Genomic DNA, 27,640 nt, shown 5'->3' on the forward strand with positions numbered 1-27,640 from the left:
ATGGTATGTTTGCAGGTATGCGAGTTCAGTGGGTGCAGAAGTGAAGCTAAATATGCAAATAATTGCAAAGGTTATGTGTGTTCCAAAAATAATACAAAACTAGCTATACTTTGCTTCCTCCATCTTCTCCTACAGTCTTTCCGGATTAATAAGCTGTTCCATTATTATCAAGAACTGCAAAAGAGCAAATTGCATCCTGAATGCATACACTCAACATCTGATTGCATCTACATCACTTGACTGGATGTATGAGTGTTAAAATAAAAAGGTTTCCGAGAATCCCAGCTAAAGTCAAATTACTGTGATTAAAATGCACAATGAGCTCGAGTGATTGCATGCTCCACGTGCATACTAAGCCATTATCTTCCTGATGCATGCTCTTCCGTCTGTAAATTAGGCTGAGATATTCATAATTTGCCGTGTTCGAGATATTATTACATAAAATTACTTACTTTGCTTGGTACATTGTTCTCGACAAATGCAATGTCAAAGCTCATGAATTTATGGATTTCATTTTTCTTAGCTGTTGACATGAAATCAATAAGAGTATGTAAATGATCTCTTGATGTGTGTATATAAGACTAATTGTTTTTTGTTTTGTTTAGTTTTTTTTTTTTTTTTTTTTTTTTTAAAGTTGAAGTTTTTGGAAACATTTTGACCAGAGGTAGCCATCAATGTTTAAAAGTTCTATGGACACATTTTACATAAAAATAATCATTTGTGGCCTTTTAATCATAAAAATCACATCATAACTTTTAAATGTAAACTAAAAAAAAAAAAGAAAGTAGGAAATAGTCAAGTTTCTGTATTTGTTTAAATATAAAAGGAAGAACTTAGCATTACGCTATGTTACTAGTAAGACAATGGTGTCCTATGAAAGAAAACGGAAATATCTTTTAATAAATGTTACTTACGTTACATCACCATATCCAATGCACAGGTCTTTAAATGTTTGTGCTATAATCCCCCGCAGTTAATGTATGACATTTTACTTGGCTTTTGCTGCAGTATTCGTCTTGGATGGAGTTTTTATTACCTGATTATTATTTTTTTGGACCAGTGACCATTAGAATGTCTTGTGACTATGTATTTAAACAGTACTAGCCGATAAACACACACTTCCGACTTATCTGTAGGTTTAAGATACATTCCTGAAGTGATACTTGGTTCACTCCAAATGTGCTGAACAAAGTGTCGATAGCACCAAAAAAAAAACAAGAAAAAAAAACCCCCAAAAGATTTGCAACAATCCGCCCTCTTTCTGTGAGCATAACGGAAGGGTACATGCAAAGATATAAATTAGCGTGATAAATATTAACACAAAAATTGACAAACGAGAAGGTAATTAAACCTATACCTTTTCCTTTCTTCCCTTACCATGAAGACAATACCTCATACAATAAACAATACTGATAAATAATATTACAGTGAAGTAGAGAAGCTGCCATGTGGATGATTAACCATAATCTACTGTACATTTATACCATGTAGAAAAGTGACTTCATGAGGTATGAAATGCCATTCAGTCAAAAATATTCACCTATGATATTAAGTATTTCCTTGGTTAATTTAAAAAATCAGTCTGGTAACGTTTCAGAGGAAACGTTCGAATCCTGAATTATGCCTGAACCTTAATGACACAGAGGGAAAAATAAGAGGAAAAGGAGAGGAAGAAAAAAAGAGATACAATAAGAGTACAGAGTGTCTGTATCTGTAAAGCAGTGTATCAAAAGCACTAAAGAAAAAAAAGTGCAAAAAAAAAAAAAGAAAAGTTACTGGCTCTAATTTTAAGAAATTTACTGTATGTGTACACTGATTTTCCTCACTGTGTTGAGCTGGCCTCAGAAGCCTGGCCTCCCTGCTGCTCCTTGCTCAATACGATGCTGAAGATGTCATGCTCCTTCATGTGCTCCATCAGCTGTTCTTTACTGGTGGACTCGAAGCCACAGATGCAGCAGCAGAAGAGCAGCATGCAGTACTCCATGCCTGTGGGCAGATGCCCGGTGCCTCCTTTCCTCACCGACACCTCCAGCGCTTTCGGGGCTGAAGGAGGCGACGCCTTCTCCTTCTGGCTAAGGACGATGTATGGGCGGTCTATGGAGTGATCTGGGCCTGATTTTGAAGGCACAACTGGAGACCTTTTGCCCGGGATAGAGAAATAGTGAGAGAAGCATGAAAACGAGTACGACTATGAAGGTTTTAAGTCAAAAAGGTCATTCTACAAGTCTAACAGCTGAACTGAACTTTTCAAGCGCTGTCCTGATATCTCAGCTACATGATCATCATGAAAGATTATACAATATACCACAGCGCTGTTCCTCAAATTCTCAAATCTGACTGGTCAGAAGGTGATTCATTTTCTACAACAGTGGTTTGGTTTCATGATTTGGGTCCGTTTTGCTGCATCTAGTCCAGGACGACTTGCCATCAGTGATGAAACAATGAATTCTGAATTATACCAGCAAACTCTAAAGGAAAATATCAGGATATCTGTCCATGAACTGAATCTCAAGAGAAAGTGGGTCATGCAGCAAGAATGGTTAAAGAAGAATATAGTTAATGTTTTGGAATGGCCGTCAAAGTCCTGACCATAGAAATAGAAATGTCATAGAAAGACCTGAAGCAAGCAGTTCATGTGAGAAAACCCATCAACATCCCAGAGTTGAAGCTGTTCTGTACTGAGGAACGGGCTAAAATTCCTCCAAGCCGATGTGCAGGACTGATCAACAGTTACCGGAAACATTTATTTGCAGTTATTGCTGCACAAGGGGGTCACACCAGATACTGAATGCAAAGGTTCACATACTTTCGCCACTCACAGATATTGTAATATTGGATCATTTTTCTGAGTAAATAAATGACCAAGTCTAATATTTTTGTATCATTTGTTTAATTGTGTTCTCTTTATCTACTTTTAGGATTTGTGTGAAAATCTGAAGATGTTTTAGGTCATATTTATGCAGAAATTTAGAAAACTTTCAAGCACCACTGTATGTTATATCCCCTGGTCATAATCTGTTGTATTTATGTATTTATGTCAATATTATGTGTATATAGTTAAGCACAATTGTGTTAAAATCTGAACCAACCATAGATGAGGATTAAACAAAGTGACTTGTTAAATACAGCAGAGCAGGGCAATTCAACAGATGAGCCATATTGTTTTAAACAGCCACAAGCCAGCAAAATTGCTTCGTAGACTGGTGCAGGAAAACAATCTCACTGAAATGAGTCAAGCAAAGCAATCACTAAAATATAAATGAATGAATGAGAGTTTCTGCTGTTTTGTTGCCGTGTTACTTAGTCTTTTGTTCTGTCGCATTGCAGCATGCAGCAGGTGGAAATGGTATTAAGCTACAGTTCTGTGCAAAAGTTTCAGGCAGATACAAAGAAATACTGTAGAGCAAAGATGTCTTCAAAATAACTAAATTAAATGTTTCTACATTTAAAAAAAATACAGTAAAGAGCAGTAAACGGTAATAAATGAAGCAGAGTCAATATTTGGCGTGACAAAATTTTTAAAAATAAAAATAGTCTCCGGTACAGTTAGTGCAGTTTTATAAGGAAATAAGCTGTGAGTTTTATTGAGCATCTTGCAGAACCAGCCACGGTTCTTCTGGAGACTTTGACTGTTGCACTTGCTTCTTATTTTTGCAACAAAACCCAGCAGCCTTCATTGTTTTTTTTTTGTCTGAAAAGTGTCTCTTACATAATATGCTGCTTTCTTTACTGACATACAAACGTTTTTCTGTAACATTTAATTTTGTGTTGGAAAACGAATGTTTGGAAATCGAACATGTTTTTTGTACTCACCTGATAATGCAGAAGTCATAAAATAAAAATCTATAACAAAGTTTGTACTAAAAAAATAGGGTCACTAAAACTTTTGCACAGTACTGTACGTTCACACATACAGCGACTCGTAGTGATGAAGCAACTGGAGACCATTAATTTTCAACGGGAACTGCAGATTTCTGTTGACATGAGTGACAACGCCCACTGACAACTAGATGTGGGTGTGTCCAGCGACATGAGAAAGATGAGAAAAGTTTAACTTTATGCAAATTTGGAGCAACAAATTCCAATGGGAGCGCATGTGATCCGTGATTCACCATGCCACCTGCGATTCTGATTTGTTTAGTGGACCCAGACAGTCTGGTACTTGCGCAATAAAATAGATGGGTGAAATGGCAAAGAGCACACACTGCTTCTCCTTCATCTCGAAGGACATGATGCATTTATACCATGGTCTGTCCGAATACTCGATTCTGATTGACTGGAAGGTGTGTGTTCAAACCGTGTAATGTACAACTAGTTCCAATCAGTTTAATTAAATAAATAAATTAATGCGCTATAAATTACTAACCATTGTAACATACAGTTACAGGCAGTAGTTAAACTCACAGCTCTTCATTAGCAGAGATGCGGCACAGATGCAGGTAATTCACACACACACATCTCTCTCTCTCTCTCTCTCTCTCTCTCTGTGTGTTAACAATTTATTATAATTCATTCAAATAAATGTAATCTTTTCACACTACCTTATCTCTGTATATGATTTATAGCAGGCAGAATTCTAGATCTAACAACCTGTATATAAAATAACTAAGAAAAATTAAACTTTATTTTTGTTCTTTCAGTTAAATTTTGCACTGCAAACATCAATGACAGATTTAACTTGTCAATGCTGGCAAGTGATCATGGTATAAGCGGGATAATCCCTGGCTAGATGTTCGTTACATGATTTTAATACACTCTGTGGAGGCAACCAGACGACCTTTGCCTCCATGTTGTGCATCAAAATTGTGTAAAGCGCACCTAGCTGTGGTAATCCCTTACATATATACACTGGTAAATTTTATATACAAACTCTCTCCCTCCAGAATGTTTCATTCTTTAAAGAAACAGGTGTGTTGTCAAAAATGCAATGCTAATTGCGCCACCCACTGATAAATATTACTATGCTAACCAGTAGTAGGAACACCTACTGGCGACTTCATAGTACAGCGACTTGCGACTTCCAGCAATAAAATCGCTGTGTGAACATACCTTAAATCTCCGCCAACAGACAGACAGCGCTGTTGTTAATAAGAGATGCCATACACTATACATGCTCAAACAGTCATTTAACTCTTTGTCATGCTCCTTTTAGCATTTTAAATAAGTTCAGTTTGATAATTTATTCATGTGCGCTCATGTTGCTGGGCAGTTTAACCCATGGGCTGATTTACTGACTGCTCTGTGTTTCTTGTCTCCGAGTAGAAATGTCTCTTTCATGTCTCTTTTCATGTCTTTTTCTTGAGTAAAAATTAGATCTATTTGACTAGGTTATATAAATACAGGAAAACAATGTACTCAGATGACACACCTGCCCTGTGGTAGATGTAGCTCTACTATACACCATGTCCTCAGACAATAATATAAGCATGTGAGCTCTGTGCCTTCATGCGCAAGAAGATTTTCTAAGACACCAAACCAGACTTTGTTTTTTTATTTTTGGAGCAGTACTGATCCAGCGCTGCTTCAGAAAAAGCTATAAAGATACAGACTGCATTATAATGATTTGTAAAGTACCAAAATGCGCTGTCGGTTCAAGGTGTCACTCACCGGCTGCTTTGAGAGATGGCCTCGTTGATGGCTTTGTTCACTTGTTCGTAGTTATAGTTCTGATCCCCAGCATGTTTCCACATGTGGGACTTGAGGGACGGAGGATGGCTGCACACGTAACCGCAGAGGGAGCACCTGAAGAACGAAACAGATTCTTTTTCAGAAGGACTACTAACTATAGAAGTACTACAGAAGACCAAAGTTATCAAGAACAAGCCAAAGGAACTCTGTAGCTGGCTTTCATCTATACACTGTATAAATCAGGGCAACATCTTATGCTGTTTCTCTATATTTAGCTAGAACTCTGTTGTATCTGTGTGACCTTCAGTTCAGCACATCTGTTCATTATGATTCATATCCACTTCATCTGCCTTATTGCAAACTAAGATAAATTGCCAGAGGTGGACAAATGTTAAATTCATTAGCTAGCCCACAGGCAAATATAAGCTGTGCTGCACGACCCCACGTTTTTGATGCCTGGGAATCTAATTTACCAGGCTAAAAAGGTGGTAGTTAATGTAACAGAATAACATGTGGTGAATTCGTTAGCTAGTTATGTCCGTTAAGTCCGCTGGGTGTTGAACCAACTTGTCCGGGCTATTGATTCTCCATGCTTAATTATAAATTTTGGTCATGTGATACAAGAATGGCCAGACACAGTGCTAATAAATAGAATGAGAAGGTTTCCCTGGTGTGCGTTTACTACAGTAGAACACCATGCCAGGAACAGGTAACATCTAAGCAATCGTTGCGATAAAGTTGCAAATAACCTGCAACCATTTACAGCATTTCATGGCGGCTCAGTAACTGCTCTCCTGTCTCGTTAAATAAAGGAAATTATTACAACTACATCTACTTGACTTGCCACTCATGGAACATCATTAAGCAGATGTACAGGACTGTATAAGCTTCTGCATGCTAAGAAATTCCCACAATTAGATATGTCAGTTTGATTGACAGCAGAGAGGATGGCCATTCTTTTCACCCAGACAACAGAACCAATTATTTCCGCTTGGAAGCCCCAGTCATGGATAGTTATGTCAGGATTCAAACTCTAAATCTCCTAACATTAAAGAAAATGCTTTGACTGTTAAGCCCCTCGAGAGTTCAGGGGTATAAAAGCAGTTGACTTCTTTCTATCGGCTCTGTGCCGTGTTGCTCACCTGTACTGCTCGAGCAGCTGCACAGCCTGATGCTCCTGGGGGTGTCTTTTCATGTGGCTCTTCAGGCTGTTCATGTTGGTGGTGGCGAAGTCGCAGCTGCAGCACCTGTGGCAGATCAGAGTGGACATAGAAAAACACTTCTAAGAACAGAAAACTGCCCCCCAACCACCTCTTACACTCTTCCCAGTGTGTATTTTGGGCTGTTTTTTTTTTTTTTTTTTTTGATGTGGGCTTATTTGCAAGGCTGTGCAATCGCCCCACAGCTCTGCATCTGAAGTAAGAGGCCATTTGTATGGAGTCTGAGCTCAAAGAGTGGGGTTCAGGCAAGTGTTAGTTGAAAGGGGTGCGCATCTCTGAGGGGCTGTTTGAAGTAGGCGTAGGTTAGAGGAGCGGAATGGCTGAGAGACAACTACAACTGTGTGTGTGGACATATCTTTCACACCCACATCTAATACCACAGGAAGCGCTACACTCTCTTACTTACACTGAGTGAATCATAAAAACGTGTCGGGTAAATGAAACTTAAGCTTTACTGCCCTCTTGTGGTTAAAAGCTGATATTATAGCATTTACACAGGCTTCTTCATCATACGAATCCCAACAAAAGGGACTTAATGGGTTTCATTTGCAATTCACCTACTTGATGAATGCTTTAATTTTTTTTTCCTGCTACAGAGGACAGAAAATCATCGTGCTCCCAGCACTTCCATGGCATCTCACTCAATGCGCAGTGCTCAGGCGAGTGCTAATTGAAAGGGCTACGTGTCTCTGAGGGGCTGTTTGAAGTAGGCGTATGTGAGAGAAGCAAAATGGCTGAGATATATCTGCATGTGTAAAGTGACCATACTAAGCACTGAAGAATGAGATCCACTATGTGTGTGTGATCTTTCTTTCCACATCTAATACCACACTGGGAAGGGGGTGTGTTTTAATCACGACCATGTTGTTTACATTTATTTGTCTGCGGTAACCACTACATCCTGGTCAAGGCTGCGGTGGATTCAGAGTCTAGCTTAGCCTACCGAGATGGGAACACAAACTGAATGGAACGCTAGTCCATTGCACGGCTTGTCCATTTTGCCTTATAAATACATTCAGCTTAGCTAAAGTTAGATAACTGGCTAACATTGACTTTGGTGCAGTAAATCTCTAGCTGCGTTTATTCTGGGATTCTGTTTCTAGGAATGAAAAGATTAGCCTTCAATCAACGTGACTTAATCTTTGTCTTTACAGAAGGCTAATCATAGAACATGATGGAATACTATCTTACACAGTTCCATATGAAAGGAAAGCTTGTTTTCAGTTGATTCAATATATAAATGTGCCAAATGAAGCCATTTAATTCATTAATCAGCGGAACATTGATCACTTAATTAGAAATTCTTTCGAATAGTAGTCAAAAAAGTCAAATTTAACTGTCCACCACTTAAACCACTTTCATGCATCTCTACCATATTGTAAGCTACACCAACACACACACCCCCACACACACATCCACAATACTTCCCTTGAAATGTTTTAAGGTCGCTGTTTGGATTTAAATAAGCAAATATTTAAGAGCCCATGATTGGATCATTATTGCAGTGATTGTTTCAGCTGGCAACAATTCCTTTAACCCTAACTGATGCAGTGTGTAGCTTCTCTCTTAAACATCCATGTCGGACGTATCCTGTTGTGAAAAGATGCTACTGCCTGCATTACGCAAAGAAAACAACTAAGGAGATTGCTGAAATCCCTGGAATTGAGTTAAGAACTGTCTAACGCATTATTTAAACCTGGAAGGAGAGTGGTGAATTGAAGAAATGTGGTCAGAATAATGAATGTTCAAAATCCTGAATGATTGTGATCGGAGATCTTTAAAATGCTTGGTGAAGTCACATCGTAAAAACAAAATCCAACAGAACTCATGGCTATGTTTATGAGTGAAAGTAAGATTATTTCCACATGCACAATCCGACGAGAACTTACAGGATTGGGACTAAACTGCTGTGTGACCTAATCAGTGTGGGGCTAATCAGGTAAAAATGACTTCAATTTGCTAGGGAGCATAAAGATTGGACTGTAGAGCAATGGAAAAAGGTCATGTGTTCTCATGAGTCCAGATTTACCCTATTCCAAAGCGATAGGTACATCAGGGTAAGAAGGGAAGTGTTTGAAGCGATGCACCAATTATGCATAGTGCCTACTGTACAAGCCTCTGGAGGAAGTATTATGATCTGGGGTCGCTTCAATTGGTCAGGTCTAGGATCGGCAACATTATGCAGCAATAAAATGAAGTCAGCTGAATGTACTGAATGACCAGGTTATCCATCAATGGGTTTTTTTCTTCCCTGATGGCACAGGCATGTTCCAGGATAACAATGCCAAGATTCATTGGGCTCAGATTGTGAAAGAATGGTTCAGGGAGCATGAGGAATCATTTTCATACATGAATCCCGACCTTAACCCCATTGAAAGTCTTTGGGATGTACCGTAGAAGACTTTACAGAGTGGTTTGACTCTCCCGTCCTCAATACAAGATCTCGGCCAAAAATTATTGCAACTCTGGATGGAAATAAATGTTTAAACAACGTTGCAAGGTTGTTGAAACAATGCCACGATGAATGTGTGCTATAATCAAAGCTAAAAATGGTACAACGAATTTCTAGAGTATGCGACTTTTTTTTTGGCCAGGCAGTGTACATTAAATTTAGGTTTTACTGCCCTCCGGTGGTTGGATGCTGCTATTACACACACCCATGGTCACCGCGTGAAACCCTGTGAAAGTGATTATAAACTGAAGTGCAGATAACATCCATTTAAACACTCTTAGAATCTGCTATACCGTGGCAATCATTGCTGATGTCATGATTTTGGAAGTCACTGTTATACTCTCTGATGTGCTGATCTACCGGCTTAACAGAAAAAAAAAATGTCCTAGAGTTGCTGAGAGTTGAGACACACCTGTAGGGCTTGTCGGAACTGTGAATCCTGCGATGGTTTCGCACTCCAACGTAGGTAGAGCTGGTATAGTCACACATGTCACATTTATACACTTTCTCGCTGACACAATCTGCAGGAAAATACACACAAAGACACACACATGCACACACACGAGAGCACCTTTATGCAGGGCTTTGTGATCAATAACATGGCAAAAAATCCTCTTTTATTTTATTTCTAAAAATCAAGCACAAGAAAGAACATGTCTAATATGAGCATTAACTGTTTTCAGTCAAATTTAGAGTAAATAATGAACTCAAAATGAGAAAAGGACAGGATAATAAATAGTAAATGTTTCCACCAGTACAAGAGGTTAACCAAAATGTCATCAGAACTAGAAGTGTAATGTGCAGTAGGACTGGGCAATATCACAAGTCATACCACGGCATTCTTCAAGTCTTGGGGTTAATTAGTTTTTTATAACACAGCTCGAACAGTATTTTTGGCTGCAAGTTAAATCTATTGTTTCTATAGGAGGAACTAATTCACAGGAATTTGGACAGTAGATGTTTCAAATAATATAAGTCAAATAATATACAGATTTGAAAAAAAAACCCAGACGTGTTATTTTACAAAGAAATTTTTTTTTGATGATTTGAAGCTTTCTGTAAGAAAACATTTATTTAACATTTAGGGAAGGAGTCTCCAGGGTCAGCACTTTGTAACAGTAAGTTTTCTGCCAAAGTCTTCAGGACAGCGCTTTGTGGTTTCTCTGTAACATGACAGCCTTATTAACACAGAGAGAGAGAGAGAGAGAGAGAGAGAGAGAGAGAGAGAGAGAGAGAGAGAGAGAGAATGACTTATATAACATGCTCTAACTTTTCTCTTGGGCGTTCCAGAATATTAAATGTAACTATAAAAAGTTCAGAGGCATGTATTGTTTATTGACAAACTGAAAATTGTAATCATTGGCCAATGGTATTTGGTACAAGAGGAATAAAAGTTGATTGGAAAAGTTGATAAGAAAAGCATCGACTCTGGGGTGATGCATCACACCAGCCCGGCGTCTATTATTTTCCGATAATAACAAGTCAGGCCAAGTTCTTATTACATTATTATTGCAATTGATTATGACACAATACACTTATCACATCCACGGAAGCCCTAAGAGGCCATGCATTTTTATTTTTATTTCTAGTTTTCTCATGATCTCAACTTATTTTTCTCGTAATCTCGACATAAAAAAAAAAAAAACTGTTTTCTCATGATGTAATTTTATCATGAGAAAATCTCTCTGGGACTCATGGAACCATCCAAAGCTAAATATTTCAATGTCTGCATATAGCACAAGGATATCATCATAGTCAATGCTTAGAGGATAGAAATATTATTTTATTGTTGTGTGTGCTGCTCCATAAAGAATGTGGTTAGAATTAATGATGAAGCTGTGAGATGGTTAGTTTTTTCATTGCAGTATTAGCTTTGTTATGTTTTAATCCACATGCACTGTTCATGTTATAGTAACCAGAGCTTCTCAAGCTGTTGCTGTGGTAACAAAATTACAATTCGCCCAAATCCCTGATGGCACCAGAGACTGCAGCATTTTAATTCAGGAGCTGCACAGTTTTTGTCGGCTCACTTGTGGTGAACTAGCATGTGACAGTTTAAGAAAACCACCCCTGGTCCTTGTCAACGGAAAAAATAAAATAAAATACAGACTGCTATAATGGCGAGACTCTCACCCTCATCAGTGATCTTTTCGGACTCGTCCATGCTCGCTTTGGTTTCGCCAACAGGTGTGAGGGCCACTGCGGTTTCACTTATCCCGTGCTGTTCTCGCTCGTGGTTCCTCAGCTGACTCTGAAAGTAGAAATAAAAAAAGAAAAATAAAATTCAGACATTCATCACAGGCAGCATATTAATAAATACACAGTGGAGGGAAAAGGCCAGTGTCTCCACATTTAGAAATGCCAAACTTTATAATATGATTATCTTCCAATGCTGTGCACAGGGCTTGGACAGCATTATTTCAGCACTTTCAAGGTAATTACACAAATTAAAAATGAACTCCAAGTACCAAAAAAAAAAAAAAAAAAAATCACAAAAAAAAAAAAAACCAAACAAACAAACAAACAAAAAAACACCACACAAGTAAAAATGCCCTTTGTAAAAGGGAAGAATTAACTTATATTTTATATCACATGTCCTTTCCCACCTCCCCCCAAATGCTCTTCCTCAACTGACAGCATTCATGGTAGCTATATGTTTGGTCTCCTCAAAATTGTTGAAAAATGGCACCATCATGAAAATTTATCAACTACAAAATTATTATCAAAATCTCAGGTAAGTTCTGATTTCATTTTTATCAATTTTTCACAATATAGCTGTTTAGTGTTGAAGTGACTACGCCCACAACACATACAGTACCAATTTATGGTAAAGAATATAACTATACACCCCAAGCAAGGGAGTGCATGTAATGAATAAATTGGTGCTTGTAATTCATTAATTATGACAAGGTGATCCGTTCTATAGTAGGGATGTCACGAGAACCGATACTTCGGTACCAACATTCTTAAAACGTGACGGTACTTGTTTTTCTGCACTAGCGTTGGAACCGTTCTAATGGAGGTACCAAGCTGCGATTCTTCCGGACCTGATGGGGGCAGCAAATACGTGTTTTAGTCGGTCCACAAGTAGTGAAGAAGAACGCCTACAAGCACACGGGAAAAACTACAAAAGATTAGCTTAGCTTTAAGTTTAGCTCCGCCCCGACTCGTTGAGAGGAAATGAGAGGAAAGCTAGTATCAGTTTCTGGTGTGCAACTGATGCTATCGTTCATTTCAAACAAAGCGAGGAAACACCTGGAATTTGGCGAAGCACCTGAAAGACGGTCCTATATTATGTTTGTTTGAGGCAGCTGGCATTATGGCTGTGAAACCAACTAACGTTATGCTCCATGTAATGTTTGCAATAGACAGTTACTTGTTAACGACGCTAACGCATTGCAGTGTTATACACTACCTCCGAATGGGCCTCCATGCATCGCCATTCAGCCCGTGTCCTGTCAGTTAAATGTAGCCTAATGTCACTAATAATTATTCAAATGTTCATGCTTTTAATAAATCTTTTTGGTCTACCACCATATCGGTGAATTTAAACTAATGCTTGCATTGAGAGTATAAGGTGTGTGTGTGTTACTGTTAGTAACTTTCATTTTCCAGCAAATTTGAGCTGAATTGGAAGCCACTCATAATAGTGCCATCATTTGATACTCAATGAAGGAATCAGACATCCTCTAAGGTTTTTGTGTTCTGCGGATTGTTATTTAACCCATCTAGGATGAAAAAAATCAAGAATTCTCTGTTTTGTCTTTGTCTAAAAACCTTACAAACCTTTAAAGCATGACTTTAGAAATCATCTGTACAAACAGAAAAATCAATACATCTTCCCACTTCAGAGTAGTACTGCCCATTAAAGCAGAAATAAAACACCACAGGTGGCATACATTTTTTTTAGTGTGCAACTGCCATGTTACCTTTATGTTAATAAAATAAAATAAAAAGAAAGAAATAATACGATTTCTTTAAATAATAAGAGGGTGGGGTAAAAAGCAAGGACCAAAAATTAAAGTAAGGAAGAATCTGTACTGAAAAGTGGAAGCACATCGCTAACTGCACTTCAGTTTTTAACAAGGTCATCTCAATCCCAGATTTAGGGTAAATTCTGTCGATGCTTTTTAAATATTTAATTTATAATTAATCAACACCTGTATATACCAATGCATATATTATCCATGAGTAAAATGAAGCATACAATGACCAATATGAACCAACACATTAACGAACCAACACATTAACGAATGTTAAGTGGCAAAATTCAGAACAGAGGCTGAAAACCAGGTGCCGATATTTATACCTGGAGACCAGAGTTCAAAAAGTTATTAACATTTAGCAACATGTTGTAATTTAATTTTTGTTAATTGGGATTATAGTAATGGATTGAATAAAGTAAACATAGGTATATTTAGTCATTTCTAAACAAATATCAATTAGTACACGTGTTACCTTCCTTTATTAACGTTACTTATGGTTTATTATTGCCGAACTGAATATTAACTGATGAAGCAAATAATGGTAGACATTCATGTAAAGCATTAGTACTGCATTTGAAAGATTAGTTTTAATGGGGAGTACTTTTTAATCTCAAGTAAATATGTAGACACATGGGGGCTGGGTTCTGGCCCAAACACAATTTGGCTCCATTACTAATTTAACTGCTGTACCCAGAAATGCTGCTCTGAACTTTTTCTAATAAATGTGGGTACTTGTACATGCTCATATAAAAGTAAGCTTTCAGGGGCAATTATTGGTTAAAAACTATCATAGTTGAGCTTAAAGTCACACGCTCAAAATTGAATAATATATTACTTGACATTGTGGTTCCCAGAAAAAAATGTCATTGTGGATAAGCCTGTGAAAGTGTAAGTACTTTGGCAGCTTTGTCGCATCAGGAAATCTGTATTTTATGAGCATTAATTGGAAATTCCCTCAGTCCTATACATGCTGCATGGCCTTCATCTGCATACTGGAACATGATAGGCTGTTACAATTTATGATGCAATAACATTTTTTTAAAGAATCACTGAACTTTTTTTTGCATTTGACCAGTGCTGCACTGTTAAAAATCACACTAAAAAGCTTAAAAAGTCATTTCACTAAGTTTAGGGTGACTTTAAAAACAGACTTAAAAGTCTTTAATAACATTTTCTTAGGAAAATTAGTTTCTCACAGCTTCCTTGGATAGTTCAGATCTAGAGCCCTAACCTGCATGGAAAACTCAAATCTAGGGTTCTACACACAACCTTCAATGTTCCCCTGCAGAACTAGCAAAAGAACCTTTTAGGGATCTAGATTTATTCTTCAATCTAAGAGTGTGTACTCTGGGTCTCACATACTATTAATCTAGCATGCATAATCACCTTATAGTGGAAAATCTCATTGCAGTGCTTGCATTGATACATGTGGCTCTTGCGGTGGTGGATCATATGGTTCTCCAGATCCATGCTGTCAGAGGCAATGTGCTCGCAGATGGGGCATTCGTAAGGCTGCATCTGCCTGTGAACACGCAGGTGCTGCTTGATATAGCCCTTGTTGCCACTGCTGTAAAGGCACAGACGGCAGCGGTAGGGCCGGTCACTCCCAGCAATGTACTCCACCAGATCGGCTTCTGTAGAGGAAGAATCACTTGCCACATGCACCTCTGCCGTAGCCATACTGCCATTCAGAATCTGTGGATTGTCCTGTAGCTCCTTTAGAATGTCTTCATCGGAGGCGTTTTGATCCGACCTTTCTCGAAGCCGTTCAATGACAGTCAGTAAAGATGTGCTGATTCCAGCTTTTGAAGGTCCTTCCAAGATTAATTCTTCCCTAGAACCATGGCTGAAGTTCAAGAGGGTAGTTGACCCTGGCATCCCAGCCACGAGCTCTGCTGAAGGTGCCTTTGTGTTAGATAAAGGAGAAGCAGCAGACAAATCAAGTATTTTCTGGCCAGTGTCAGAGATCACACTCGAAGTACCCTTAACAGTGGACTTGCTCAACTCCGGCGTTCTCAATGGCATAGCCACAAGGGCTTCAGCTGCCAAAGAATGCAACCGCAAACACTCAGAGTGTGTCCTCCTTCGAGCTGGTGGTAGACTCTCATCCGGAGGTGGATCAGACTCTTGACTCTCCATTTCCTGATGCTCATCACTATCATTCCAGTCAATGAGAACTTGCTCCTCACAGTACATGGGGTGAGATTGACTCTTAGATCCCACTTCCTGGCAAGCTAGGGTCTTGTATCCAGACACCTCTGGGCTGAGGAGCAGAGGCTTGCTGGTTACAGGTTCTTCCGTACAGGGCAGCCTCTCCACAATGACGTTGACATGGCCGGCAGTGTTGCCACTGGAGCTGATGATCTTTTGTACTGAAGACAACAAGCTGTCAGTGTTAATCTGCTGATTTTCTGTCTCCAACTCCAGCTCCATCTGTGCCTCAGGAGTCACTTGAACCTCTCCTGGGGGCTCCTCTGACAGAGCTCCTTCGACAGTGAAAACATTCTGCATAGGGTTTTGAGGCACATCACCCTCGCATTTCACACTTGCTGATGCACGCAGTTCCAACTGAATTGATGGGGCACTGTGCAGAACCTGAGCTTGTTCTCCAACAGGTGCGAGAACCACAATAGCCTCCTGCCTTTTACAATGCTCTGAGGATGGGTTGCTGCTCAGGGTATACAAAGGGTGAGCCTCATGCTGGTCAGCATCATCTTCGAATATGGGATATGAGCAGTCCACCAAACCAGCATGCTTCCAGGCATGCGTTTTCAAATTGCGCTGCTGCCCACATTCATAACTGCATATCAGGCAGTGATACCGACCTCGCTCATAGCTGTACCACTTCTTAGGGGCTCCTGGCATTTTCTCCGATTCAGTCTCAGATTTCATGGTGGAGAACCCCATTCTACCCTGCAGATTTGCTTTTACTGTCTGCTGCTCTGCAGGGGATCTCTTGGTGCAGTCGCCATCCTCAAAGTGGAGCCTGATATGCGCTTCTAGCTCCTCCTGATGGTTGGAGGTAAAACAACACTCCGAGCACATGAGAATGAGGTCATTGTGCTGCTCATCATGCTGCTTCATGTGCTCTTTCAAAGCACTCAGTGTGGGAGAAAGGAAGCGGCATAGACTGCACTGGTAGTAGGTAAGCATGCGTGCACTTCTGCTAATCGGGTCCTGCTCTGTAATGGGCACTGACACACAACTGAGATCCAGGCACTCCTTTCCATACTCCCTGGTTCTTTTGGATGGTGAAACCCCTCCACTGCCCTCTCTGCTATCCGCCACAATAACTGAGGCACAAGTCATGGAAGGACGCTTTTTCCCAGAGAGAGTGCATTGTCTAGGCCGTTTCTCCACTATCTTACTGAGCTTCTCAATCACTTGGATGAGAGAATCTGCAGCCTGTTTGTGCTGTTCCTGCTCTTCTTCAACATCATGAATGTGTGAATCAGGGCTGAAGACATCCTGATGATCCCTGGAGCAAGGGACTAGGATGGCAACACTACGGCTGTCCTCCATACCTAAGAACATCAAAAGAAATACATCAATGAAATTTCACAAATAAAACATTTACAGTGCATTCATAAAAACAATACAAGTGTCTAATATCCTCAAAGTGAATCATTTCTTTTAAGCCAAATGCTGCATGCAAGAGGAATTGGGAGTTTTATTTATTTATTTTAAACATCAATAACGCTGCACTTCCTTTGCTAACTTAGCAGGGGTGGACAAATAACATTTTCAGCAAGTTATAGGCCTTTTCAGCTATGAGCTGCAGTGTTCTCTCCTTGTATCACATATATAAAAAGATATTATTTGAGTCTAGGTTGTGTCTTTATCCTTTAAAATCTGAGAGGTGACCGTATGGAGTGAGCGTGAACGTTATATCATGGCCTTGTGCTGGACTTAATGCTACTTGGCTTGGTAGGTGTTTCCACATACCTGTGTGTTCCTGATTCTGGAGAGATTTGTCATCCTTGCACATTAAATAATACACTGAGTAAAAATCTTTCCTTTCTGATTGTTGAACCTAACTGTTGCCCCTGGCAACCCTGAATAAAAAGCAACTAATCAAGATACGAAATCTGCCTGTTGTAGATGTCTGAGCTAGTGAAATGTCCACCCCTTCTTAACAATACACTGACACAAATTGTTACTATTTTATGTTATGTATAAATATATGCCCTTGAGCACTCTAAAGAAATTAACACATTGTCTATATTATCATTTTGATTCAACAATGTCAGCCAGTACAACTTTTTTTTCTCCAGTCCTGCCAGCCTCCTGCAGTTTTGGGTGTTGTGGGTTTTATTTTTGCATTGACATTTATGACATTTGGCAGATGCCCTTATCCAGAGCAACATTCGTTTATCTCATTTTTTATACAACTGAGCGGTTAAGGGTTAAGAGCCTTGCTCAAATGCCCAGCAGTGGCAGCTTGGCGGTGCTGGGATTTGAACTCACGACTCCTATCGGTTAAGGCTCTGGGTTACTGATCGGAAGGTCAGGGGTTCAAGCCCCAGCACTGCCTAGCTGCCACTGTTGGACCCTTGAGCAAGGCCCTTAACCCTCTCTGCTCCAGGGGCACTCTATCATGGCTGACCCTACGCTCTGACCCCAACCTCCTAACATGCTGGGATATGCGAAGAAAAGAATTTCACTGTGCATATGTATATGTGATAAATAAAGACTCATTATCATTATTCCAGGTCACTGTTGCAGTATTGATAAATGAAAGTTGCTGTATCAGAAGTCCAATGTCATATTCACTGAGCTACCACTGTCCAGTTTTATATCTGAATGGTGCTGCACTCAGTATCTCAATGTCCAGATTTTTTAATTACCGCAGATTTGAGCCAAGATGCATCATCTTTGAACATGAGTACAGCTAAAGGGTCTTATTTACCAACAATCATCACTGCAAAAGACCGTGCAAATTTTGGAGAAAAAAACCTGCAGCAAAATCAAACATTTTTGGCGGCAACAATTACAAAAAAAATGTCAGCGAAATCCTGTCTGGACTGACAGTTATTTCAGGTACTGCAGGATCTCCTATGTTTTAATACCACAATTATAATAGACAGTGTGTTGTTATATTCTCACAACACAGAAACTGAAATACTCCAATTTCTACCCGTAATGGTAACAAGTTCCTGACTGAAACTAAAACAGCTAAGCACAGCACTTCACAAAACTTAAACATCATTCATCAGTTACTGCCTAGGAGAAGTCAGCTGTTCGCCTTACGAGGCGTCTGACCCCGAGCGGGTCAGCAGGAGCCCGGTTTAAAATACCCAATGCTATTATAGCATGTCTATGATTTATCACATTGCATAAACAGTTTTGTGACTCATAGCGTGACTTTCACCCAGACTAAAGCAAGCTGGCCTTTTCATTACATTTGGTTTTAGGGTGTGCACTGTTTGCATCTGAACAGTTGATATACACTTCAGATAAGCCAGCATTATCTATCAGCCAACTACATTCACTGCAGTATTATTAGGACAGATTTGGTTTCCTATACTTTCCCTCTCTGACCACAAAATATTCCTCAGCTTCTGCTTTCTTCGGGACTGTGGTGTGAATGCAGGATTTCACTTCCTAATAACACACACACACACGTGTATCATAAATACACATGGACCAAAATGGAGCCAGTAAAAAAGCCAGAGTTTTAGTTTAATTGAACTTAAAGGAAGGGAAATTTAAGAAAGCAGTATTAACTGGGTGCAGCAGTAACAGGACAGTTAAATATATTTTAGCTCTTTTTTTTTTTTTTTTAACTGTTTAGTTTAGGCCAACATTGCAGGATGGGGGAAATTTTATTACCAACATACATGTTTTGGTCGTCTTAAAACATTTATAGCGTCGAAGTGTATACCTTAACTACATTAAAAGGACCAAAAGAATAATAAAACAGGGCATGTCTGCCAAAAAGTATTATATAAGATATTTGTATCTCTACCAAGGCGTATACGCAGATATTTCTAAAGAGATTCAGAACGCAGTCAATGCCATGAGATGAATTTCATGATGTTAATTAACGCTAATTAATGCTAATGCTCTAGAAGTTTTCTGCTCTTTAATAAGAACACGACGTCCCTAATAACCGTGGAGCTCCTTATAGGTATGAGGAGCCTTCTCTATAGGACGAGTAGACACACATGGCGAAAATCTGGCCGTATTCCGAATGCTTCCTTACTCCCTACAGAGGCGCACTACATAGGGTACGATGGAACGTCTTACACCCCAGTGGTAGTGCGCTACATAAAAAGAACGGACGCGTTTGGGACTCAGTCCGTCTCTCACACTGAAGCCCCGACAGTGAGGAAAATAAGACACTTAAACCATTGGCGTTGTTTAATAAACAGCTCGGAATCATGCGACTTTTATACGCAGGCAGTCGGAGTTACTTACTGATGCGGCAACTCTGAGTGATCTTTGCCCCCCGGCTCTTGTGATTCGCAGATTTTACTCTCAGGCAGTAAAAAAAAAAAAAAAGTATCCCACTTTTTTCTCACGCTGCGCTCAAAATGGCGAGAATGGAGCGAGGATCACGTGACCGTGCTTGGTCAGGTGACCACACAGGAACGCGACCGTGACGTCACCCACGATGCCGCGTGTTTTTCCCTCCACCCACCTGTTTTCCAACACGTCCCGCCTCCTTCACATTGATTTGACAGTGAAAACGTGGCGAGTATTAGCTATTAACCAATCCCACAGCAGGCAGATTCGAACCTGTTGCATTTCATGCCCGCCATCTAGCGTTAATACGGTATATCACACTTTAAAAAAAAAAAAACTAAACTAAACAAAACACATAATTTAACGACACACCATGATTACAAATCATTATGTATAGACTATTAGATTATGTGTGCAAAGGTTTTTGTTTTGTTCACACAGAGCAGAGAACAGAAGATCATTATACCTTTTTTAATCGTATTAACCAATTAAAATCACAAGCATGCTCACTATAGTTTCTTTCGTTCTTTACAGGTTTCCAATAAAACAGCAAAATGGTAATTACATAAAGCTAATAATCAAATAAAGGATATGCAAATTGAACTGAATAAGTTTATTAATTTGTCTGGTAACTCACAGTATAGCTTCATTACAGGGTGTGTGCTTTAATATAATATATAATATAAGTGCTATATGCATGTGCTACTCTAGATAAATGATCAGTTATAAGGTGTGCTGTATGCTTTATTTCTCTCAAACCAATTTGTCAGTGATTGCTATGTATATAGTCCTTGTTATAATCAATGTACGTATAATTATTTGTTTGTGTGTATGTATGAATTTCGCATTGTTTTCTAAATTAATACAGCACATTTTATTGCAAATTTTTATTATTGACAACAAGGTTAGTGAAAAGTACACTCTTTGAAACATTTATATGAATTTCAGAGCTTCTTAGTATTTGCTATGTCCCCTTTTTATTTTAATGACAGTGTGCACTCAAGGTGGACTCACAAGTTTGTGCAAAACCTTATAATCTATTTTTGAGCAAATCCGTCAGAGTGTCATCTGAACACACACTTCAATAAAGGAGATTAGGAATGAGGAAAAGTTGACCTTTTGTACAAAGCAGATAACAGAAATAGTGCAGAATCTTGAATATTAATAATCTAAGGTATTGAACTTTGTTTTAAATATTTCTAAAATATTAAAAACATTTAAATTCTAAAATAAATAAATAAATAAAATTCAGTGGGGTCAGTATGTATAAAACCTGGATTACATTGTATCCATTACAGAGCATAAGGCTTGTCAAACTATGATGTGTCAACACAGTGAGTTGTACTTCCAGTGTTTACACATGTAGGCTGTAAATGTGTATAGATTTGGTGGATGACATACTTGTCCCCATGCGGAGTTCCTGTGGAAACATCTGTCTTCCTCTGTGAAGAATGCAGGGACTTAAAGAATTAGAAGGCTGTGTCTGGGGCTCTTGAGACATATGTTGGACTCATTTGGGAAATGGTACTTACTTGCGTGTTTCAGTAGTACGTCTGGATTTTGTCATCATCTCAAAGACGTTTTGATGTGTTCAAGAAGCATTGTTGGACACACAAGGCAACCGGACTGAATTTTTCAAAAGCATTGCAGCAGTTACATTAAATTAAACCTTCTCTTGTAATTTTTAAAAGATTTTGAAAAACTGAACCCAAATCTGAAATAGAAGTCCATTTATAGGTCAAAGTACAACACCAGCTCTAATCCACAATATTGCCTGAAATTAAAGTATTGACAAGTCTTACAATTATGTTTAGTTTAAAAGCTGGCTGGGGATGGAGCCATAACAGAAAGAGGTGTACAAATGCCTGAAAGGAAGAAACTAGCCAAAATCATTGTTTGACAGCATGGTGCATCACTGTGAATCTAAAGCATCTTTGAAATCTTATGATTATTGGGTGTAAAAAATGCATAAATAAATAAGAAATTACAAACTACTGCTTAAGCTACTTTATTAGTGCAGTTACATGCTGTTAAATAACAGCAAAGATCTTGTCATACCACACAAATTACATTTCCAGTTAATGAGAGAGAATGGCCTCGGTCAGCTGGCATGTACTATTGATCTGACTCTAAACTAGCTGAGCAGATTTGGACAGTGATGTGCAACCTGTTGGACCAAATGCTGGTCACAACAGAATTTTTCAGTGCAAGGGCTTTATTTAAAGGTTATTTAGGGTAACAAAGTTAAATTTGGGAGAAATGGAGAAATTTTAGAAGAGGGCAGAAGTGAAATTGAAAAAAAAAAACAAAAAAAAAAACACAACTGTTCCCAGCATTTAAAATAACAATACCCTGAATCTATTGTCATGTTAACTCGGGAAAAGATGACTAGCTGACCACTTTTTTTTTTTGCCTTACTGGGAAACTAGTGGATTAATAGTCATGCAACCTTTATTATACCGTATAAGTTGTTCTGGGAAAATACTCCATATGCTCTATGTTAACCTCAACAGAATCAGACAAGAGTAATGCCACAATGTAACATCAGGTACCTAGTCATAGCATACACAAGGAAATTAGAGCTCTATCTCTGAGCTACAGTGCAACCCCTCAGGACTGGTGGATGTGATTAGGCCTCTGTCACAGGCCCTCCTGCGCTGCAAGTGAAATATGAATGAAATTATCTCAGTGTGTGATTTGTGCAATTTGGGTGCGAGAGAAAGAGAGGGAGTAATAAGAGCACATTGGTGCCGTCATTTCTACGTGCCACGCGATGAAGGTCCAGTCTCTCAGCATGGCCCGAGCGGAGGTCGAGAAAGGGGAGGGGGCGAGGGGAGAGGCCGCTAACATCCCTAATGCACAGTTTGGATTTATTGTTTTAATTAAGTACAAAGGCAGTTCATCATAAACTGTTTATGGACATGAATGCACTGGTGTAGGATATCGTCTAAGGGATGGGAGGGGAGAAGACGAAAAAAAACCCATTGTGTTTTCTTTTTCGATTTCTGTGTTCTCCGTAGCGAGCCGTTGATGCTCTTGTCAAAGTCTTTCATATCTTTGATACATTAAGAACATTTTGGCATGAATCACAAATGTCTTATTTCACTGCCGCAGCTTACGCACAGCATCGCTCAGATCAGCTATCACCAAGCCGTTCCCCCCAACCACCAATTTTTAAAATGACTCCAGGCTGTGGCATTTACTTGTCTGATTCCTCAGTATATATTTGCCGCGTGGCACACTGTCGAGCACGATTCTGATTGAAAACCGTAGGTGATGGTTGTGTTTTCTGAATGACAAGCTTCTTTTCTCTCATTGCTCAAAGCAAAATGAGCACAGAATGACTGTGATAGAATGAAGTAGTAACCTGATGTATGCTTCAAAATGATGAGGAGCGAGGAAAAGAGAGGAGGGAGGCATTAGATATTTGGGGCAGCACAGCCTATCTGACCCCAGCCACGCTAAATACACACAGTGTTTGATGTGCATTATTTATTTCATCGAGGCAGCGAGGGCTTTGCTATTAGGGGTTCACCCCCTTGTCGGAGTGCTGTGGCCTAATGTAATGTCTCTCCCCGTCGCGGTACTTGGTCAAGTTGCATATCTGTCTTCTTCTGTGTGATTTTATTAACTCTAATATCCACACTTCCTATTACCCCGGCTGCCTCTCACTCAACGGCACACCGGCTCTCCCCTCTAATTCAGAGTGCCACAAGATATGCTTTCACTCACATTACACTCTAGCCTGGAGCAAAGCAGCCTGTTCCTTTGAAAATGTTGGAATTAGGTTATTTCTATTGATGTATTAAAGTAATACTTCAGTTTAAGTTATTATTTTAGGATTTTTTTTCTCTCCATGTTTTTTTTTTCTCAACCCATGGTGTCTGGGCTGAGGGGGTAATAGAGTGAAAAACAAGTTGCCTGGGTTGCCAGAAACTCTTTTTTTTTAACTCTCAAATTTAAATATGAAGTGCCACCAAGACTGATCTTGAAACTATAAAATGTATTGTGTATTATTTTTATTCTTATGTCTCCATTTTCTTTTTGGATCTGCCATGCTGGAAACCTCGGCATTAATAAAGCAAAGGCAAGATGTAAAAGCTGATGAGTTAAATCGCTGGTAATTTTATAAGCCATATTGCAGAACACACATGTAAATAATATTGTTCAGAAAAATAACAACAACAAAAAGCTGTTTTGATGTTCTTGATTTTAAGCACAAGTTCCAAACAGACATTATTCCATATTCATTAAATATTTCATGTGTGAGCACTGATTTAACATTTTGTAAGAATATTTTTCCTCCTGTTTAAGCTCAGGGGGCACGGTCGCTTAGTGATTAGCACGTTTGCCTCACAACTCTGGGGTTGAGGGTTCGGATGTGTGCGTGGAGTTTGCATGTTCTCAACATGCTTCTGGAGTTTCCTCTGGGTACGACAGTTTCCTCCTCCAGTCCAAAGAAATGTGTTGTAGGTTGGCTGGATTCCCAAATTGTCTGTAGTGTGTGATTATGCCCTGTGCTGGCTTGGCACTCTGTCCAGGGTGTCCCCCACCTTGTGGATGGACACTATTCATGTCACTGCACCTCAGTGTTAACAGGTTATTTTACCCAGCATCGAGCTAAATACAACAAACTGAATCATGTATTTTATCTGTAGTACAAACAAGTAAGTTGTGAACTGCAGTAAACTCTGTATTATTAAAGGAATCAATAAAATGGCCAATAAACTAATTAAACACCAAGCATGAGAAAACTACTGTAATTTTAGCCAACTAATTATTTGTACAATATACCTTCCTTTTTGTACATCACAATTACAATGTCTCATTGCCAGTTCTCACCTACAATCCTTTATTTTATTTTATTTTATTTTTTATTTTCCATTCTCCTTTTTTTTTCTTACATGATATATATATATATTTACATTTGTGCACAGGTGTGAAATACAAATTCTGAAGCCCTTCATTTAGATTACACTACCACTTTCCATATACACCCATCAGCCATAACATTAAAACCACACATATGTGATGTGAATAACATTGATTATCTCATTACAGTGGCACCTGTCAAGGGGTGAGGTATATTAGGCAGCAAGTGAACAATCACTTTTCAAACTAGATCAATATGGATACCCGGGTGCATGTGTATCACTTACCTGGGGAAGAGATGGCACCAGGATGCACCATGAGAAGAAGGCAAGCCGGCAGAGGCAGTGTGATACTCTGGGTAATGTTCTGCTGGGAAACCTTGGGTCCTGGCATTCATGTGGATGTTACTTTGACATGTACCACCTACCTAAACATTATTGCAACCCAAGTACACTCCTTCATGGCAACAGTATTCCCTAAACACAGTGGCCTCTTTCAGCACAATAATGCATCCTGCCACACTGCAAAAATTGTTCAGGAATGGTTTGAGGAACATGACAAAGAGTTCTAGGTGTTGACTTGGTCTCCAATTTTCCCAGATTTGAATTTGACTGAGAATCTATGTGATGTCCTGGACAAGCAAGTTCGATCCATGGAGGCCCCACCTCGCAACTTACAGGACTTACATGTCTTAGTGCCAAATACCACAGCACACCTCTTTTTCCAGGTCTTTTGGAGTCCATGCTTCAGAGCTGTTTTGGCAGCACAAGGGAAACCTACACAATATTAGACAGGTGTTTTATGTTATGGCTGATTGGTGTATAGTGAACTATATCTAAAATAGTAATAGACAAGAGGGCAAGTGTCTATATCATAATAATACTCAATCCTTATCTTTTGTCAATTTGTCTATTTTACCTGCAATCTTCAACCTGATTACTTGTACATGCCTGAATTTAGCAGCTTATTTGACTCCATACCTGCTTTATCTTCCATTAAAATATTAACATATATCCTTTAATTGACAATGCATGTGCTGTGAGCTCTCTCAGACAACTTATTGTTTCTAACACTAAAATATTGATGTGAAATTATGTAAGTGGTTGGATATCACAGCAGCATGCCTAACCACACCTTGGGGTAATTCATTCATTCTAATTCTACCTCTTTTTATAACTGTACCACCTTAACCCAGATACCACCAATACAGATGGTCAGAAAAATACTTACTGTAAGTATACTACCTTATGATCATATCACTCTATTGTTGTGCTTGCACCACTATACAGGACCTAAGTGATGTTTGAATGCATTGCTTGTTTTTCAGCTGGAAAGTGAATGTAGGGTACATTTAGAACTTATTTATGGTATAAATCGAGGTCATTAAGTGCTAATACTTCATTAGAATTCTTCTGCTTTAGACACTCTACAAGCCATCTATAGACTGTCAGGAAGAGCCTATCAGTTGATTTTCCACTTCAGTTTTTCAATGTATTTTTTTATTGTTTCACACATCAAAAACGATGTAGATAATCTATAGCGTCCAGATGAAGTGCCTTTGAAATTGTGATTGGACTAAGAATCTATAGATTATCCACTAAACATCAAGAATTATAAACTGTTGACATATTATTTGAAATTTGTAGTTGTTCTTGAGGATAGCACTATTGTCAAGTTGAATGTGTGGATGTTTCTAAAGTAAAGGTTGTCAAATTTTTACAGCCTGGTACCCCTTTAACTGTAAAATAAGTTCAATGGATTATGTTCACAGTGTTTTAATGAACATAATCCAACTCGCTGGCTATTTATTAGAGCTAGATAGCTTTTCACTGACAGAACACACAACCTGACACACACCCTGACATTATTATAGGTCGTTTTGTTTTCGAGGTTTGGATTAACATCATGCAATTCAAAAGATTGGTCAACCAGGCTAACTACAGGGTGTCCCAAAAGTCTCCAGAGGGGAAATGAACACTTTTTAGCAAAATGTCTTCCAAATGTTTTCTTAATTAGTTATATATATATATATATATATATATATATATATATATATATATATATATATATATATATATATAAGAACGCTTTTCACAAAAGAGGAACGTATTGAATTCATTCTCATGGCTGGATCGAGAAGTTGTTGCAAGGTTGCGATGGACTTTGACAGGAAACAAGGCAATCACATCACACTGTTGGCAAACTTATTACCAAATTCAAAAAGACCGGAAGTGGTGAAGCCCAACAAAGAAGTGGACGTCCACAAACATCCACTGACGAAGACGCAATTGACGTAGTGCTGGCATACATAGTCTCGCATATTTGAAGACTTTTGGGACACCCTATATAATGACTCAATAATAAATATAAAAATTTTCATAAAAAAATCAAGAACCACTGGGAACCCCTGGCAATGTTTCATGGACCCCACATAGAGTGTCTTCTAACAAGTTACTGCTTAAGTTCTTATTAGTACTATATACAAGCTTTAAGGATACACTACATTCACTTTGAAACATATGCAAGAACAAAAGAAGTACCGTTTTGTGTATGTAACCAGCAATGAGACAGTTAAGTAATATGTCATGTTTCTTTGACTGTTTTTTTCCTTTCACATGACATGTGTGATAAATATAAACATACAGATTAAATGATTTGTGTTGTGACAGTGTCCTTAATTCTGTGTTTAAAATTTGTGTTTATGTGTGTGTGTGTGGATGTGTGTGTGTGTGTTTGTGTGATTCTAATAGCTGTGTCAGTAGAGATATGGCAGAGTGACGTGGATGAGCCCCAGAGGAGTCTGTGATCCAAACCCTGTCTGATGATGTCACTTCGTAGCACCGCAGCTCTGACTCTAAACCCCACTGAGATCAACATTGCATCACTCACACAGCATCTCAAATCACCTCCAGAGCTCTTATCACTCCATTTCCTCTCTCTGTCACACTGCCATTAGTGTTAAATATTCCAAACCAAAACTGACATTTAGTTCTTGGCTGCTTGGGTTTGCTCTC

General features: G+C 38.9%; 1 protein-coding gene across 1 annotated transcript; it reads right to left on the reverse strand.

Annotated features, from left to right (window-relative positions):
• Positions 1-585: 585 nt before the first annotated feature.
• znf507 (zinc finger protein 507) lies at positions 586-20,119 on the reverse strand. Its single transcript, XM_053616522.1, has 7 exons — positions 19,707-20,119; positions 14,673-16,810; positions 11,434-11,551; positions 9,713-9,821; positions 6,771-6,875; positions 5,608-5,742; positions 586-2,138 (listed from the first exon to the last, which is right to left on the reverse strand). Exons 2-7 carry the CDS (start codon positions 16,806-16,808, stop codon positions 1,823-1,825), a joined length of 2,919 nt encoding a protein of 972 aa, XP_053472497.1. The 5' UTR covers positions 16,809-16,810; positions 19,707-20,119; the 3' UTR covers positions 586-1,822.
• Positions 20,120-27,640: the final 7,521 nt, after the last annotated feature.

The sequence above is a fragment of the Ictalurus furcatus genome, chromosome 27 (genome assembly GCF_023375685.1).
Source record: "Ictalurus furcatus strain D&B chromosome 27, Billie_1.0, whole genome shotgun sequence".
Taxonomy (NCBI): Eukaryota; Metazoa; Chordata; class Actinopteri; order Siluriformes; family Ictaluridae; genus Ictalurus; species Ictalurus furcatus.